General features: G+C 35.9%; 1 protein-coding gene across 1 annotated transcript; it reads left to right on the top strand.

Moving 5' to 3' along the window:
- The first annotated feature begins 13,718 nt into the window (after positions 1-13,718).
- Positions 13,719-17,459, top strand: LOC113318015. Its single transcript, XM_026566143.1, has 2 exons — positions 13,719-14,273; positions 14,460-17,459. Exons 1-2 carry the CDS (start codon positions 13,751-13,753, stop codon positions 14,993-14,995), a joined length of 1,059 nt encoding a protein of 352 aa, XP_026421928.1. The 5' UTR covers positions 13,719-13,750; the 3' UTR covers positions 14,996-17,459.
- Positions 17,460-17,732: the final 273 nt, after the last annotated feature.

Below are 17,732 nucleotides of genomic sequence, written 5' to 3' on the forward strand. Positions count from 1 at the left end.
TATGCGTCTGCATAATGTGTTGTGCATCTTTTTTGGAGTCTCCATAACGAATATGTAATCTGTTTTCAAAAAATTTCCCTAAAATGATGATCACCTCCGATTTTTTCGTGAAAAACAAAAATTCAATATTGTTGTTTGTACTCGTTGTGTAGCTCTCTTAAAAATATTTCCAACGATATAAAATTTATAAAATTCCATGGCGCGGATTTTTAGATATGTTATATCCAAGTTGCGTTGCCAATTATACCCCTAAAAAATTAGGCTGCATAACGAGTTATGCCTGAAAAATAGTATGCATAACGAGTTATGTATTGATTCTTAATAATTTCGGATAATTTTGAGTGTCACGGTATCTAAAATTAATTGTGGGCCTGACAATAAGAATTTTTTTTTTTTGGGCCTGCGCCTAATTTTCCATAATTAAAAGAAGTTTAAATCTAGGCCCGAGTTATTAAAAGACATCCATGCCCTTTTATATATTGCCAAGCCCCAAATTAAATAAAATTTAAACTTAAGCCCAAAATTATTAAATCTAGGCCCAAAATTATTAACGTATAGTGTGAATGTGTAAACAGAAGTTACACATGCATCTGCCATGTGTATCCAGAAGTTACACATCCTTATGACATGTGTAATGCAAAGTTACATATCAAAAAATAGACATCAAAAAGAACGCATACAAAAAGTACATGTATTACTTTAATATTCATTTATGATAATTTCTTAGCATGTGTCACTAGAAGTTACACACGCATCTGTCTAGTGTAATTGAGAGTTACATATGCATCTATCTAGTGTAATTGAGAGTTACACATGCGTCTCACTTGTGTGTTCAGCGTCAACTCCAGTTCCAGCGAGACCTAAAATATAACGACAAGCAATTAGTTTTTATAAGATTAAATGAAAAACAATGTGTATTCAATTTCACATACATCTGAGTAGTGAAACTAGCAGTTACCCATGCAACTGACTAGTGTAACTAGGAGTTACACATCCATATTGAAATTCAGCACACGAACCAATAAAGATAAGAACATAAGCATGATTACCAAGTGTATAATGTTCAAACCACTGATTTCGGCGGTAAAGCTATGAGTTAAAGGTTGAAAATTTCCGGGAAAACGAAGAATAAGAAACAAAATATAGACTGAGGCATGCTGGACTACCTTGCAGTAGTATCAAGCGCAATTTAAGTTCTGTTATTCACCAATCCACCATTCTTTTCCACTCGATAAGTAAGTTCAGCTCCATCTAGACTTGCATCAATATACACGGTAGAGTTCTCGTCAATCTCCTCTCTTAGAAGCATCTTTGACAACTCTGTCACCACCTTCTTCTCTAGCCACCTCCTAATTAGCCTAATGCCATATACCTGTAAAATCGACAAAGAAGACTTTGCAACTTTTGTAAGCAACAGTGAGAACATAAGAAATAACCTCGTAGAAAACTTTATAATCCTAATTTATTTCTTTATTCAGGACGAAAGAGCACATAGCTGAGTAGATCACATACCGGATCGCAGCATTCAGTCAGTACAATATCCAATGCAGCATCGGACACATCTAGTGCAATTTCCCTCTCAGCCAAGCGAGATGCCACATCCTTCATCAGAAATCTAGTTACTTTCATCAGTTGGATATTTTCATGAAATAAATGTAAAAAAATATTTTGAATGCTACAACAGTTAAAAGAAGTAAAAAACAGCTAAAAAAACCTAGAAAAAGTTCACAACAAGCAAATTGTTCTACATGTAATCGGCAGTTACACATGCATATATCATGTGTAAGTCGCAGTTACATATGCCATAGGCATGTGTAATAGGCAGTTACACATGCATATGACATGTGTAAGCCGCAGTTACACATCAGTATTATGGCTTGTATACTTGGCACGTATACTATGTTAGCTATAGAAATCGAAATGAAACAACTACAACAACCCCTATAATCACTTTCCAATTTGGAAAAGTAGATACCCTCAAACCAAGCTTTCAAGGATGTCATGATTCATGAACAGTTACATCCTTAACTTCTATTACACCCACTCATATATTTCTAAGCGGAAAACTTACAAAGACAAATAAGAATACTGGAATTAAAGGACTCAAATCATTAAGCAAAGGCAGGAATTCAATATATTATTCACAAAAATAAATGCTTAGTAATCTATATCAAACAGCAGGCATACACACCACAAAATCTATTAGATTCTTAGCTAATAAACACGATATCACAGTATAAAGTTCTAGTTTAAGAAACAAAAATATTGGATCAAACCTACTAATAATCTGAACTGAGAATCATTTCCAAAGAAATTCCTCTAATCATTGTACATGAAAATAATTTCCTTGTATGTTATTCAATTCAATTGGCATGTGTATCTATAAGTTACACATCTAATTAGGATGTGTAACTAGTAGCTACACATCTAATTAGCATGTGTACCTAAAAGTTACACATCTAATTAGCACATGTAACTAGTAGCTACAAGTCCATTTATCTTTCCAAGTTATAACACTCTACAAATATGATCAAATCATGAATTGTATAATAAACGTATAATGTATGTTGATGTATATAAGAAATCACAGACCTGCTCCGCAGAACATGGCATGACTGTGCATTAAGATCCAGATATACCTGATTGGCCTCCAGCAATAAGCACCTAGTTCTTTACAGGAACTCCAACATACTCTACCCCAGCATGCAATGTAATTACCATCTTTTCATAGCTGAAGGAAAACTCAAAAGTATTATATTCCAAAAATCCCGAAAATTATAATACAAGCAAACAGTAATTTAGCAGCAGAAACCTCATGTAAATGTTGTTTCCCAACAACCCAACATCCAAAGCCCCATCATTCAAATTATCTCGCAAACTTACATAATCATTACTAACAATTCTACATTCAATCTCATCATTTCCAGAATCACTAGCTCCACTGCTACTCCCTACTACTAGGACTTGATGTTCTTTTCTCAATTTCATAAATATAACCACTATAGCAGATATAAGTTTTGTAGGATCAGAATCTCGCAACAATTATGTCTCAGCGAAATTATCAATGGTACAGCACAATAGCGTCGCAGAATAATTTCAGAAACGGCGTCAGCAAGGAACATGAGAAAGATGTGATAGTCTTGCGAAAATTAGAGAGCTTGCGAAGTTAACATTTATAAGGTTGCGAGAATGTCGCAAATCATATCCGAAAATAAAGGACAGATTAGCTGTCATCCATTATGTATTTCCTTATAAATAGTCATTCGAGTTGTAAAGAAGGAGAGATCTTTTTTGGGTAAGAAACAAGTAAATAGGAGAGAGAAAGTTCAGAGCAAAGATCATTCTTGACTTCTTTATCTTTCTTGTAAGAATATTCAAAAATTAATCAATAAAATTAAGAGTGTAAACCTAAAAATGAGCTGATCAACAATGAAATCATATGAGGGGTGTAGTGTAGGATTTCCTGCAACTACATAATGACGCTAGAAACAGGGACTTAAAGATTGAAAGTTGAAGATTGTTGATTGAGAATATTCAAATCAAGAAAGTGATTAAATAAATCAGTGAATCAGTTAAAAGAAAGATGAGTAGAATTAATGAAAATGGCAAAAGATTGGAGTGTAATATGATAACAAAAAGCTTGATCAATGAATTTCATGAAAACGTCAAATGAAGAATACATAAACGAAATTTTGAAGGAAAGAAAGTTATAGCGGTAGAAAAAATATCACCTGGAAAGAGTGGGAAAAGCAAAAAATTGCATTCATGGCGGAAGAAATACCAAAAGAAAATTTGAACCATACATCTTCGTTGGTCATCACAGTGCCTATTACACGAAAAGAGAAGGATACAGCAATAAAATCCACAGGAGAATGGATGTTGAACAGAACTTTAATCGATACAGGAAGTTCAGTTGATATAATATTTTATCATGCATTCCGGGCAATGGGGTTTAAAGATGAAGAAATGTCCAGTTCAGCATATTTTGTTCACGGCTTTGGAAAATCCACAACAAAACCTAAAGGAGAAATAGTGGTGCGAATTCCACTTGGAGAAATCGAAACATATGTAACACTGTGCGTGGTGGATATGGAATCGCCATATAATATGGTATTAGGAAGATCATGGATACATGCAATAAAAGTTGTGGTATCAACGTTGCATCAATGTATTAAATTCCCCACTCCAAATGGAATAGGTGAAATTAGAGGAGATGTTGACAATGCGAAATTATGTCATCAAATTTAAGTAAAACATTATGAAGAACAAGCAAAAAAAGAAACAATATCGCAGAAAATTGGCAAAGGAAGCAAAGAAGGAAGAAGAATTTAGAGTATATATGATAAGGGCAAAAGAAGAAAAAGGAATACCCAGCGAAATTTCGGAAGAAGGGGAAGGACCCATAAAAGCAATAAAAGAACCAACACCAATGGGAGAACCTAAACCCAGTTACACTGCCGCAGAACCAACAAAAGAAATAAATGTTGGGACTGTAGAGGAGCCTCTAATGTTGAGAATTGGAACCAAAATGGATATAGAAGAAGAAGAAAGAACTGTCAACTTGTTGCGAGAATATAAAGATATTTTCGCAGGAAACATGGATGAGATACCAGGAATAGATCCATCAATTGCTTGCCACAAATTGGAGATTAACAAAAATGTGAGACCATTTAAACAGAGAATAAGAAAAATTGCAACAACTTACCATTCCCAAATAGAAGAAGAATTACAGAAAATGCTTGAGGCAGGAATTATAAGAGAAGCTAAATACCCAGAATGGATAGCGAATATGGTCATTGTCCCAAAGAAAAACAAGGGAATCAGGATTTGCATAGATTTCACTGATTTGAACAAAGCTTGCCCCAAAGATAGTTTTCAGTTACCCGATATTCCTCAAATGGTGGAATCTGCAGAGGGAAATGATAGGGTTCATCTTTAGATGGGTACAAAGGGTATAACCAAATTCCTCTCGTTGAATAAGATCAAGAACATACTGCTTTCTTTGCCCCTAGAGGTTTATATTGTTACACGAAAATGTCATTTGGTTTGCGAAATGCGGGAGCGACATATCAAAGAATGGTAGAGAAGGTGTTCGCAAAATGGATACATAAAACATTAGAAGTATACGTGGACGACATGTTAGTAAAGAGTAAAGAATCAAAATACCATGTACAAGACTCGAGGGAGATTTTTGAACAAATGCGGCAGTATAACATTAAATTGAATCCTGAGAAGTGTACTATTGGAGTTGCATCGGGAAAAAATTTAGGCTACATTGTATCAAAGGAAGGAATACAGGTTTATCCAGAAAAAGTGCAAGCAGTTCGTGACATGCCAACACCAGCAACAATAAAAGATGTACAGAAGTTGAATGGGCTTCTAGCTTCGCTTGGGAGATTCATTTCGCGATCATCAGACAAATGCAAATATTTTTTCGATATACTCAAGAAGGGTGCAAAATTTAAATGGAGTGATGAATGTGAAAAGGATTTTCAAGGAATCAAAGAACATCTTATGAATGCAACTATTTTACAAAAGGCAGAACCAGGAGAAGAATTATTGATTTACCTTGCGACAACGTCGCATGCATTAAGTGCAGTGTTATTGCTAGTAGACGTAGGAGTGGAGAAACCCATTTATTACATTAGCAAAACTTTTAATATTGCTGAGAAGAATTACTCAAAGATTGAAAAGTTAATCTTAGCATTGGACTATGCATCATTTAAGCTCTGCATATACTTTCAAGCACACAAGATAAAGGTATTAACAAAAGTACCAATTGAATCAGTGATGAAGAATTCTAAAAGATCAGGAAGGGTAGAGAGATGAAATGCACAAGTAAGCCACTTTGATATTAAATATGAAATTTTGTCTTCACCAAAATCACAAGTTGTTGCGGATTTCTTGGCAGAATTTCCTTTAGAAGAAGATGAAGCAGTAGAAGAAATGATGGATATAGAAGAAGAACATGGAGATCCAAAAGATTTATTAACAGAACCAAATAGATGGGAAATATTGGTAGATGGATCATTAAATGGAGAAGGAAATGGAGTTGTAATTGTTTTAATTTCGCCAGAAGGAATAAAGATGGATTTTTCATTCAGATTGGAATTTGCATCCACTAATAATGAAACAGAATATGAAGCTGTGATACATGCTTTAAAATTCGCAATAGAAATGAAACTAGAAAATGCCAGGATCACTAGTGATCGTAGCTAGTTATTCACCAAATAAAAGGAGAGTATACTACAAATGAACCATCCTTGAAGAAATACAAGAAGCTAGTTGAAGAATTATCAGCGAAAATACCAAAGATAAAATGGAGGCACATTTCAAGAAAGGATAATAGACTCGCAGACGCTTTTGCTTTCATCTCAAGCATGATGACAGATCCAACTGCGAGATGTATAAAAATACAAACACTTTTGTCACCATCAATAAATAAAGAAGAGGAAGATGTGTATGTGATGATGATAGATAATGAAAAAGAAGAACAAATGAACAATGTCGCAGACTGGAGAATGGAACTTCACGCATATTTGGCGAAAGGAGAAACACCAAGAAATAGATTGGAAACACACAGGTTAAAAATCCGAGCAACGAATTATGAATTAAGAGATGGGTTGTTATACCGAAAATCCTTTAGTGGACCATCACTCAGATGTTTGACACGAGAGGAAGGAGAAAAGGTGCTGAAAATGTTACATAGTGGAGATGCTGGCAATCATAGTGGAGGAAGATCTTTGGCACATAGAGCAAAAATGCAAGGTTATTATTGGCCATACATGCATGAAGATGCAAAACAAATATCAAGACGCTGCGAAGATTGTCAGCGACATGGAAAGAAAATACATGCACCAGGAGCACCATTGTCATCTTCAACCAGTGTATGGCCCTTTGGAAAATGGGGTTAGACATTATGGGGCCATTTTTACCAGGAACTAGACAAAGAAGATACTTAATAGTCGCAACAGATTATTTCACAAAATGGACAGAAGTGAAGGCAGTACCACATATTCGCGACAAAGATATCTTTACATTCATATTCGAAAATATCATTTGCAGGTTTGGAATTCCTGCACAGTTGGTATCTGATTATGGAAAACAGTTTGATGGGTAGAATATAGAAATGTTACTTAATGCATTCAAGATAAAATGTGGAAAGTCCACTCCTTTGTATCCACAAGCTAATGGGCAAGTAGAAGCAACAAATAAAACATTGCAGATATATTAAAGAAGAAATTGGAAGGACATCACATATCATGGTGCGAACAAGTACATAATGCAGTATGGGCTTATAATACAACTAGAAGAGAAGCTACTGGAATGTCACCTTTTTGTTTAACATACGGAGTTGAAGCGGTGTTACCAACAGAAGTTGTTATTCCGACAACAAAAAGAGAAGCTTGGGAGAAAAATCTTAGTGCGGGTTTAATTTTAAACAAACTTGATGAATTAGAAGAAAGAAGAGAAAAAGATTTACAACATATGGAGAATTATCAGCGAAGATTAGCTCGAGAATATAATAAACGTGTCAAAATACGTGAATTTCAACCAGGAGATTTTAATCTGCGAGAAACACCAATATACCAGCGAGAAAATGGTGGAAAATTAGCGAAAAAATGGGATGGACCTTACATCATTAAGGAGATAGTTGGTACAGGAGCTTATAGATTAATGGATCCAGAAGTGAGAGATATTGGTCGTAGATTAGACAGACCATGGAACAGGTTGTATTTGAAAAGATATTATCAGTAAGAAGCTTTGAGAAGTTATGAATTCTGAAAAAATAATTACAGAATTACTCATATCAAAAGAAGATCATGATGTGCGAAATTGTCGCAGAGATAACCATAGAACAATGACATAAAAGAAAGGGGCGAACCTTTATGGCGTACACCCTAGTTCGCGAATAAAATTTCGCAAGAGGCAAATGTAAGACATAAAGTACGTCATATTAGGGGGTACCTGTTACATGGCTCAGGGAAAGGCTACACCGCCACCGGAACCTGAGTCATGGAGATTTGGGGTCAATAAATCCCATCCGGGAGAGGCACCTTGGATTCTCAACTTAAGCATATGAATTAGGTTGGGCGACTAAGGTAATAAGGACTCTCTCAAGGAGTGCAGAATCTGATCAAGGCGCCGAGGTACACGGTTGAGTCAAGGGTGTCGGGGGTGTTTGAAGCGTCCTTGCCATTCTTGACAAGTCTTGGCTTATACTGCACTCGGCCTGAAGAAAACCCCACTTAGGGTGCAGTCTCGTAACCATAAGCCCTATAGGCAAAAGGGATAAGAGGCTTCGAAAACAACCGGTTGTTGTTAAGACTGGATGGGAGGAGCTAACCTTGTATGGTAGAAGTACGCCTCCTTGAAGGGGCAACCAGTGGGGAGATAAGGGCGGCACCCTCCATTAGGGAGCTGATAAGTGTCTTAAGACGCAAATGTCATGAGGCTTTTTATTCGCAAGGATATTAAGGCTTGTCATATTTTTGCAACAATCCTGAAGAGGAAATATACAAAAGAAAAAGATAAGACGAGATCAATGGGTTTTCGCATGAAAGTGCGAAGACGTCCTGCGATTTCGTCGCAAGACGACAATGTCATGGGGCTTTATTTTCGCAAGAATATTTAGTCCTGTCATATTGTTGCAACATTCCTGAAGAGTCCATATTACAAAATAAAAGGTTAAGACAAGATCAATGGGTTTTTGTATGAAAGTGCAATGACGTCCTGCGATTTTGTCGTAATGACAAGAGATGGCATAATAATACCTTTAATTAGGAAGAAAAAATAAGACCATATGATAAAACAAATTAACGATAAGCATTCATAACAGATTATTTTTTGCAAGAAAGATAATGAGAGGCAAGTATGGGAATCGATATACAAGAAGCATTATCTTTCTTATCAGCAAAATATTAAAAGGAAAAGTTGACCTCAAAGTTATTGAAAAATGTAACTCTCAAAAGTGATAAAAATAAGACAGTTCAAGAAAACAAAGCTAGATAAGAAGCTCAAGCTTCAATATTAATATCAGTAGCAGGAGATGACAGAAATTCTTCGCCAACATTCTCGCAAGATTCTCCTTCATTTCGGCTTTGATCTTCGCAATGACTAGCATTTTGATTATCGCCAGCAATTACTTCTTCAGGAGAAATTTCTTTCTCATTCTGATTAACACCAGTAGATACTTCTTTAGAAGGAACCTCTTCTTCATCTTCCAGGAAATTATCCTCCGCACCGCTTTCGTAATCATAATCACTATCAGCAGGACGAGGAACTTCATCATCATCTACTTCTAGAGGATCAATTGATGTAGGAGGAAGAGAGTTGGACAGTAAGATGTCATTTACAAGGACTTCAGACCGGAGATGAACTTGGCGAAGAAGTGCTCTTTGATGATTCCTATCTTGAATATCTTTAAAATAAGAAAGGTAATCAAGTCTTCTCTATGCTCGATCGCGAGAACCAGTAAGGGTAGAGACGAGCAAGGCATTCTCTTTGCGAATTTTAGCATATTTAGCCTCCAAGTCAGAAATAGAGGAATGAAGATTCTTCTCAGACTCTGTGAAAAATAGAATACAAAATTTTGTTAAGACAAGGAATTCAGAGAGATATGACAAAGAAAAGATAATTAAGGCAGTCAAACTATTATGACTACCTTCCTTTTGCGAAATAAGGTGTTGAATCAAGGATAGACAACTATTCTCCCAATGGTCCATTGCGTCATCAAATTTATCTCCAACTAAACCTTTAAGTCGAGACTGAAGATTTTTCTCTTTAGAAACAAGGAAGGCATTTTTCTTCGCAAGAGAAGAATAAGATTCTTCTAATTTGGAATATTGTTCTTTAAGCTGATTTTCCTTCACACTTAAAGATATTCTACCTTGAATGAGTGTATCTCTTTCAGCGATAGATGATTATGTTACTTCTTTAAGTTCATTTCTCAAAGAGCGAAGAGATTTCTCTTGGTCAACACATACTTTTTGGAGAATACTAAGTTGTTGCGAAGATATCGCCATCTTGTTTAAATAAGTTCGCTTCTCTTGAGATAAGGTTTTATTCTCATCTGATAAAGTTTTCATCCCTAAATTAGCTTTGGTTAAAGAATAAGAAAGACGAGATACTTCATTACTTAATAGATCTTGTCTTTGAACTAATTGGGTATTTTCATTGGTAAGATTATTTATTTGATCAAGAGAATATGAATAGAGGTTATCTAATTGGTTATATTGATCCATCAAGATTTCTTTATCAACACGGGCTTCTTCAACAACAGATTCAAATTGGTATCTCTCCATTATTCGTTTCTGATTTAATGCTTAACATGCGAAAGAGGGATTTAAAGGATAATTAAACATGGGAAGGATAAAACCATTGAAAAGGCAAACTAAAGACATAGATAAGGAAATCATACCTCTTAATTCATCATTCTTCTTGCGAAGATTGTCACGATCTAGCAAAATATTCTGAAGTTTCTGATTTTCAAGACGAAGAGCATTACATTCTTTTTCTAAAGCTGTCTGCAAAGCAGCTTTGTCAGAACCCAAATGCTTGCTCAGAATTTCGCAAACATTAGACTTGATGGGATCAGTATAAGACTTTTTGTCATCATCCAGAATCTCAGATAAAACCTTGAAAGAAATATCTATCCCTTCCACGGTTTCTTTCGATAGAGGAAGAGACTTGGGTAGAGAACTAGTAGAGATAGAAGGTTGAGAAACATTCTCAATGGGAAGAGAAGAGGTTTCATTCGCATAAGGATCCACAAGGGGAATTTCAATCATAGAAAGATCAACTGGAGAAATGAAATCAGAGGCAGCATTTTCGCGAGTTGGAGATAAAGGTTTATCTTGCGAAGATATCGCAAGATATTTGGAAGAAATGAAATCAGAGGAAGCATCTTCACGAATTGGAGATAAAGGTTTATCTTGCGAAGATGTCGTGGGAGATTTGGAAGAAATGAGTAGGTGGCAGGGAACAGAAGTTGGAACAGTCTTGAGGTGGCGAGATTTCTTGTGAGGTTTATGAAGATCTTTATCACCCTGCGAATTACAATCTAGATAAAAAACAGAAGTAATAATGTTGTTATTAGAAAAAGATAGTGTTTCTTACTACCTTCTCATTCGCAGACTTTCTTTTATGTGCGACAACATTATGCTGTGATTTGGGATTGTTAGGGTTCTGAACTGTAAATTTAGTGTTGGAGCCGCTTTTGCTGAAATAAAAAGAGTATGGGAATCACATAAACAACATCAAATAAGGCAATAAACAAGATTAATTTGAAACATATCAATTTCAGCAAAACTCATAAGGAAAAAAAGAGAAGACTAACCTTGATGAATCCATGAAAAATGATAGCAGGGAGATTGTCTCGAAGAAGATCACGAACTATGAAGATCTAGTTTGAAGATGAAGAAGAACTTAAAAAGATTGAAGAGGAAAGAAGAAAAGTTGCAATAATGGAATTTGCAGAAGAACGATGAAGTTGCAGAGAGAATAAAAGAAAAGAATAAAAGAGTGAAAAGAAATATATATAGAGGGAATTTTTCCTCGAGAAAATAAACAAGGTTAATACGGAAAGATTTAAGAGGTTAAAAATTAACGGTTACAAAGACGTGTCGAGAAATAAATGGAAGAAAGAATACGTGTGATAAATGCAGAATATGAGAAGATAAGCAGTTGCGGCATTTCTCACATCATTCTCTACTTTGCAGAGAAGATATGAGAAGAGGCAAGATGTAGGATCAGAATATCGCAACAATTATGTCTCAGCGAAATTATCAATGGTACAGCACAATAGCGTCGCAGAATAATTTCAGAAACGGCGTCAGCAAGGAACATGAGAAAGATGTGATAGTCTTACGAAAATTAGAGAGCTTGCGAAGTTAACATTTGTAAGGTTGCGAGAATGTCGCAAATCATATCCGAAAATAAAGGACAGATTAGTTATCATCCATTATGTATTTCCTTATAAATAGTCATTCGAGTTGTAAAGAAGGAGGGATCTTTTTTGGGTAAGAAACAAGTAAATAGGAGAGAGAAAGTTCAGAGCAGAGATCATTCTTGACTTCTTTATCTTTCTTGTAAGAATATTCAAAAATTAATCAATAAAATTAAGAGTGTAAACCTAAAAATGAGTTGATCAACAATGAAATCATATGAGGGGTGTAGTGTAGGATTTCCTGCAACTACAAGTTTCATATTAGGTTACATATGCATATACCATCAAATTAGCATGTGTAACTATAAGTTACACATCTAATTTGCATGTGTAACTAGTAGATACACATTCATTTATCTTGTGTACCTAGAAGTTACATATTTAATTAGCATGTGTAACTACTAGTTACACATCCATATTCTGCCAATGCTAGTTAAACGTGCAAACTTTCATGCATATGTCCTGTGTAATGTGCAATTAAACAGATGTAATGTGTAGTTAAACAAATGTATGAGTTAAGCGAAACCATTCCAGACCTATATCCATATACTACCTTTCAATAAAAGAAGTAGCTAGTCGTAAGTAATCTAGAAGGCCTACTTGATAATCAGAGAACTGATATTGGTATTCAGGCGTCATAAGAATATCCATATGGAGAAAAAGCAGTAAGTTTAACACGAATAATCAATGTCCCAGCTACAAGAACTATCTCGATGCATAATTCAACAGTAAAAACCAATCATTCACAGGGGATGCTAACGTAGTAAATTTATCAGAACAATTTAACCTTGAGCACAACAAAAATATAAACATTTAAAAAAGAAGAGAACCTTGTGAAATCAGTTAATTACCCGTGACCACTAGCACCAGCAGTAGAAACTTAAAATATTTCATCCTCTATCATCTCATCATCTCCTTCAATTCATCAATTAAAACACCACCACTGACTTCAAAATCCTCCTTCAAACCTGCTCCAATACCACCACCTCTACCACCACAACCTCTTCATACTCCTCCAAAACCTGCATCTCCACCACCAACACCACCATAGATTCGTTAATCAAACTCAACATGTGTAGTCAAGATAAGCAAGATAAAAACACCAACAAGAGTCCACAACTGGCTCCACTAGAATTATGAGAGATCAGCGTTTTTATTGAATAGAAAATATCTTCTTAGCTGATTGAATTCAACTAGTAACTAGTATTATCAACAAATCGAACTTAAACAACAACATCAACAGAAACAACAACAAACCTAAACATACCTAGATTCAAAACCTGTTGATTCAATAAAAATCATGTTCTTCTCCGATCTGAATAAAGTCAACCAAAATAAAAATCAGAACCTAATCAAACTAAGAAAATAGAACTACTAAATGAGGAAAACCTATTGAATCAAATCGAAAACATCATGCACCTGACTTTTGAGAGAAGGGTGCCCCTTATCAGATTCAATGTCAGTGTTTAGTATTAGCCTTACTAGTAGTAATTAGCTTATTGATGGGTGTGTTTATCATTTGTAATTAGTGGTTTAGATATAACCAGCTGGGGGACTACTAGTCGTAGATTCTAGGTCAGTCTGAGTAAGGCTTATAAGCTGGCAAGTCTGTAATGAAATGTTTTTATCAAATTATTAATCTAAGAATAGTTTATTCGATTAGGCTGAGTTGGTAAGAACCAGAGAGGCTTGATTCTCATGAATCAAGAGAAGTTTATCCTCAAATTATCCCCCAACCTTGTCATCGTACTCAGGTACATGACAATTGGTATCTAGAGCCGTTCGATTCTGCTATTTTCTTCAATGGAGGTTGCAGATATGGACGAAATTTATCCAAGAGAATTCACTGAAATGGAATTGTTATCACAGAAGATTTATTGCTTGGGAAGATATCAAGCTGCAGTAATAGAGAAGCTGGAGGGTGAATTTATTCGACCTCGTAGGCAAGTAACTGCCTGGATGAACTTCGTTTCAACAGAAATAAAAGATATCCTGGCGATGGAGCGAAGGCTTTGTGATGAGAATTCGGAAGAAAGTCTTGGATTACTCCAATCAGTGGTTCAACAAATGAAGACGATGAAGAAATACATCGTTGAACATATGGAACCAAATCCTGTTTATTCAGATTCAGATTCAGTAAGTGATTCAACTCAGAAATCCTCAATTTCGTTAGCTGAAGAAGAAGATGAATATCTCGATTGCAAGTTGATTTCGTCGTATTTCTTTGAAGAAAATGAGAATTCAACAGTTCTAGACTCACATGAACAAAAACATTTCCCTAATTGGAGTATTATGATGGATACTTTCCAAATAAAAAATGTTCCAGGTAAAGCGATCCTGAATTTCTGTGAGTGTTTCTCTATTTTTCTTAATTCTTCTTATTGCATATTTGACCGTGGAAAAGAGTTTGATATTAGGAAGGTTTTTTCTGATTGTGTTGGAGATTATACATTAGGTTCTGTCACAACTATTTTTGGTTCCTTGCTACTTAATGTGTGCTCGATTTTAATAGATAAATACGATCGGAATTTTGTTCAAGAGCTGCTTTATAAACATGGGTACTGGTCAGATTCATTACCCAGTGGTGTTACTACTGCTGCTTGGTGTATGTTTGATAAAAAGCTTGAGACTGCAGGTTGGAATTCAAGTGGTATTAGAAAGTATTCTCTCTCGCAGCGTAAAATAGATAAGGTGAGTTACAAATTGATTGTCGACGAATGTCTCCTCCTTATCTTGGATTCTTTTCGTATGATATTTGATCGTGGAAAAGGAGGAAAACTCATTAAGGGGTATTTGTTAATTGATAGTGATTATAGATTCTGTTTCGAGGTGTTTACTTCTGTTTCATTCGTTCTTAATGTGGGTTCAGTTTCGATGGCTTACGACAAAGAAAAATTTGTTCATGAGCTTCTCACTAAGCATGGGTTCGAAGCTGATTCATGGTTTAGAATTTGTATGTTAGCTAATCCAATGGATATTTTATGTTTTGAGCACAAATTTTTTTTCAACCACACAGTGCCTACTGGGATATTTGTTGTCATTGTTTGAAGTTTACTGATAAGGTACTTGATCGTGGAAAGGAGTTCGAATCTATTAACTGGATTTCTTATACTCTTGTTGTTTATGTATTTTTTTTTAACAAAACTACTTCTGGGATGTTGGTATTCTCTGTGTGTTCAATGTTAATGGTTAAATTTCATGGAAATTCAGTTCGTAAGCCAATTCTTAAACATGGGTATGGATTAAATTTGTTGCTTATGCAAATGGTTAGAGTCGTGAAACATGAAAGTGATATGCTGCCCATACATTCGAGGGAATCTGTAGTTAAGTTATGGAGTATGGGGGATGGTTGGATTACTATGTGGCTTTTCATTAAGATACCTGAAGCACCTGTAACTATTGGTTGTGGTCGTTGGTTGTTCGATAGAGGAAAAATACATGAACCCATATTATGGAATTTTCATTGCAAGAGTTTTTCTGGTGCAGAGGATATTATATTCCAGCTTCAACTTGGCTTATCTGCTGCTACAAGGGTCCTTTATGATGAACTGTTGAAGGAAATTGTTGGGTGGCATGAATGTGGAGATGTATCACTAACTTTCTTACTGGAATTTAAACCTCTAATCATGCTTCTTTTGCCTATTCTCACAGTTGTCAGCAGGGTTGTTTATCTTTTGAGATGGGTCTGTCCAAGTACTTTACATGGGTTCTACCAAACTATTCAAGCTCATGTTAGACAAAATTGTACTACGGTATTTCAGTATCCTCCTTGGATTGTTTTTCCCACTTTTATATATTCCCTAGCATGTTGTAGTCGATTGTTGGGGGCTTGTAAAGGGTCAGAATACTTGGAAAAGACTACAGTATTAGAAAGGCTGACGGTGCTGAGCAGATAATTATTTTGCTGGAGTCTAACTATATTTTGATGCTTAAATTCTCAGTTTTCTTGGTTGTCGTCGCTCAGTTTTATCTCTCAAAAATCAGTTCATCAATGGATTCTCTATTAATTACTTCTGAAGTTTATGAAAGACTGACGATTCAAGAGAGGGTTATAATGACAATTCAGCATTCCAGGAGGTGTTGTCTGCCGCTTTTTACTATACCTGGTATTTAACTTCTTATTACAGCCATGAGGTGGGTGTATATTATTTTCTTTCATCTGGCTACTTACTTCCTGGTTTTGGTTACTTGTGGGGTTCCTGGAGTATGGTTAACATGGGTTTCACCTCAGTGGGGGGCTATGATACGAACTGGCATTCGGGAAACAATCTGTTACTCGAAACTGAAGCCCTTCGATATTTTGCAGTATTTCTCATGAGTAAAAACCGTTGGAACTTGTGTCCTGCTATTGGAGTTCGCTGTAGAGGTTTGTACTTCTTATCTCCATCTCTCACTAGTACTTCTTTACCACTAGAGGTCTCAAGCACTTTTGCCAAATTTCTGGGGATATCTAGTTCAATTGCTTTTGAAAGAGAGGGAATTATTTTAAGTTTGCAATGGAGCTTGTTGTACCAACCAACAAAAGGTGCTAGTTGGACAGATCTTTGGATCAGTATTCTTGTTCATGGGGTTCTCTACACAGATGACAACCTGGAGATTAATATTCCTGTCTCAGTAACCACGACTGATACTTCAAGCTGTGTTTTTGTTCGTGCTTACCAAGATGTGCGTGGTGAAGATAGTGTGTGCCCTGGAGAGTTAACTTTACAGATTGATTTGGAGGGAGGACGTACGATTTTATATGATCATTGCATCTCACAGGGAAATGGTCAGATGACTATGGCATCTCAGCATTGTTACCCAGCAATGGCAAAAAGGCATGCGGAAATGTCAGTGGGTGCGATGAGTATCCAGGATGGTATTTTCGAGCAGCTAAAGTTGATACATGGGCCTGATATTGATCCTTGTAAAGGTCTGACATGGGTACTCGGTGGCATAGTGGTGGCTAGTCTTCTTGGCATGTTAGCGAGTAGTACATAATATGGAGACATCACTACATTCTGACGCCTATGAATATTCCATCTTCAAGTTACAGGCACATAACAAGGTGGTTAAAGACAACCAGTTCAGACACAATCTCATCCTTGAGGACAAGGATGTTTTTCGAGGGGTCGGTAATGTCATAATATGGAGACATCACTACATTCTGACGCCTATGAATATTCCATCTTCAAGTTACAGGCACATAACAAGGTGGTTAAAGACAACCAGTTCAGACACAATCTCATCCTTGAGGACAAGGATGTTTTTCGAGGGGTCGGTAATGTCATGTACCTGACTATTGAGAGAAGGGTGCCCCTTATCAGATTCAGTGCCAGTGTTTAGTATTAGCCTTACTAGTAGTAATTAGCTTATTGATGGGTGTGTTTATCATTTGTAATTAGTGGTTTAGATGTAACCAGCTGGGGGACTACTAGTCGTAGATTCTAGGTCAGTCTGAGTAAGGCTTATAAGCTGGTAAGTCTGTAATGAAATGTTTTTATCAGATTATTAATCTAAGAATCGTTTATTCGATTAGGCTGAGTTCGTAAGAACCAGAGAGGCTTGATTCTCACGAATCAAGAGAGGTTTATCCTCAAATTATCCCCCAACCTTGTCATCGTACTCAGGTACATGACAGAAACCTTACCTGAAGTAGCTTCGAAACAACAAATTACACTCAATTGATTGATTCGAACTTGTAAATTGATGATCAGTTGTTAAACCTGTTTGAATCAGATCGATTAAATCTATAAATCGATTGAAAACTAGAATAATTCAATCAATACATGAGATATCTTCGAAT

The sequence above is a fragment of the Papaver somniferum genome, chromosome 10 (genome assembly GCF_003573695.1).
Source record: "Papaver somniferum cultivar HN1 chromosome 10, ASM357369v1, whole genome shotgun sequence".
Taxonomy (NCBI): Eukaryota; Viridiplantae; Streptophyta; class Magnoliopsida; order Ranunculales; family Papaveraceae; genus Papaver; species Papaver somniferum.

Bases quoted from the DNA above. Each gene is read 5' to 3' on its own strand.
- LOC113318015 (XM_026566143.1), top strand. From the start codon at position 13,751: ATGGAGGTTGCAGATATGGACGAAATTTATCCAAGAGAATTCACTGAA. The intron at 14,274-14,459 runs GTAAAGCGATCC...CGATTTTAATAG, and splicing joins CCAAATAAAAAATGTTCCAG to ATAAATACGATCGGAATTTT.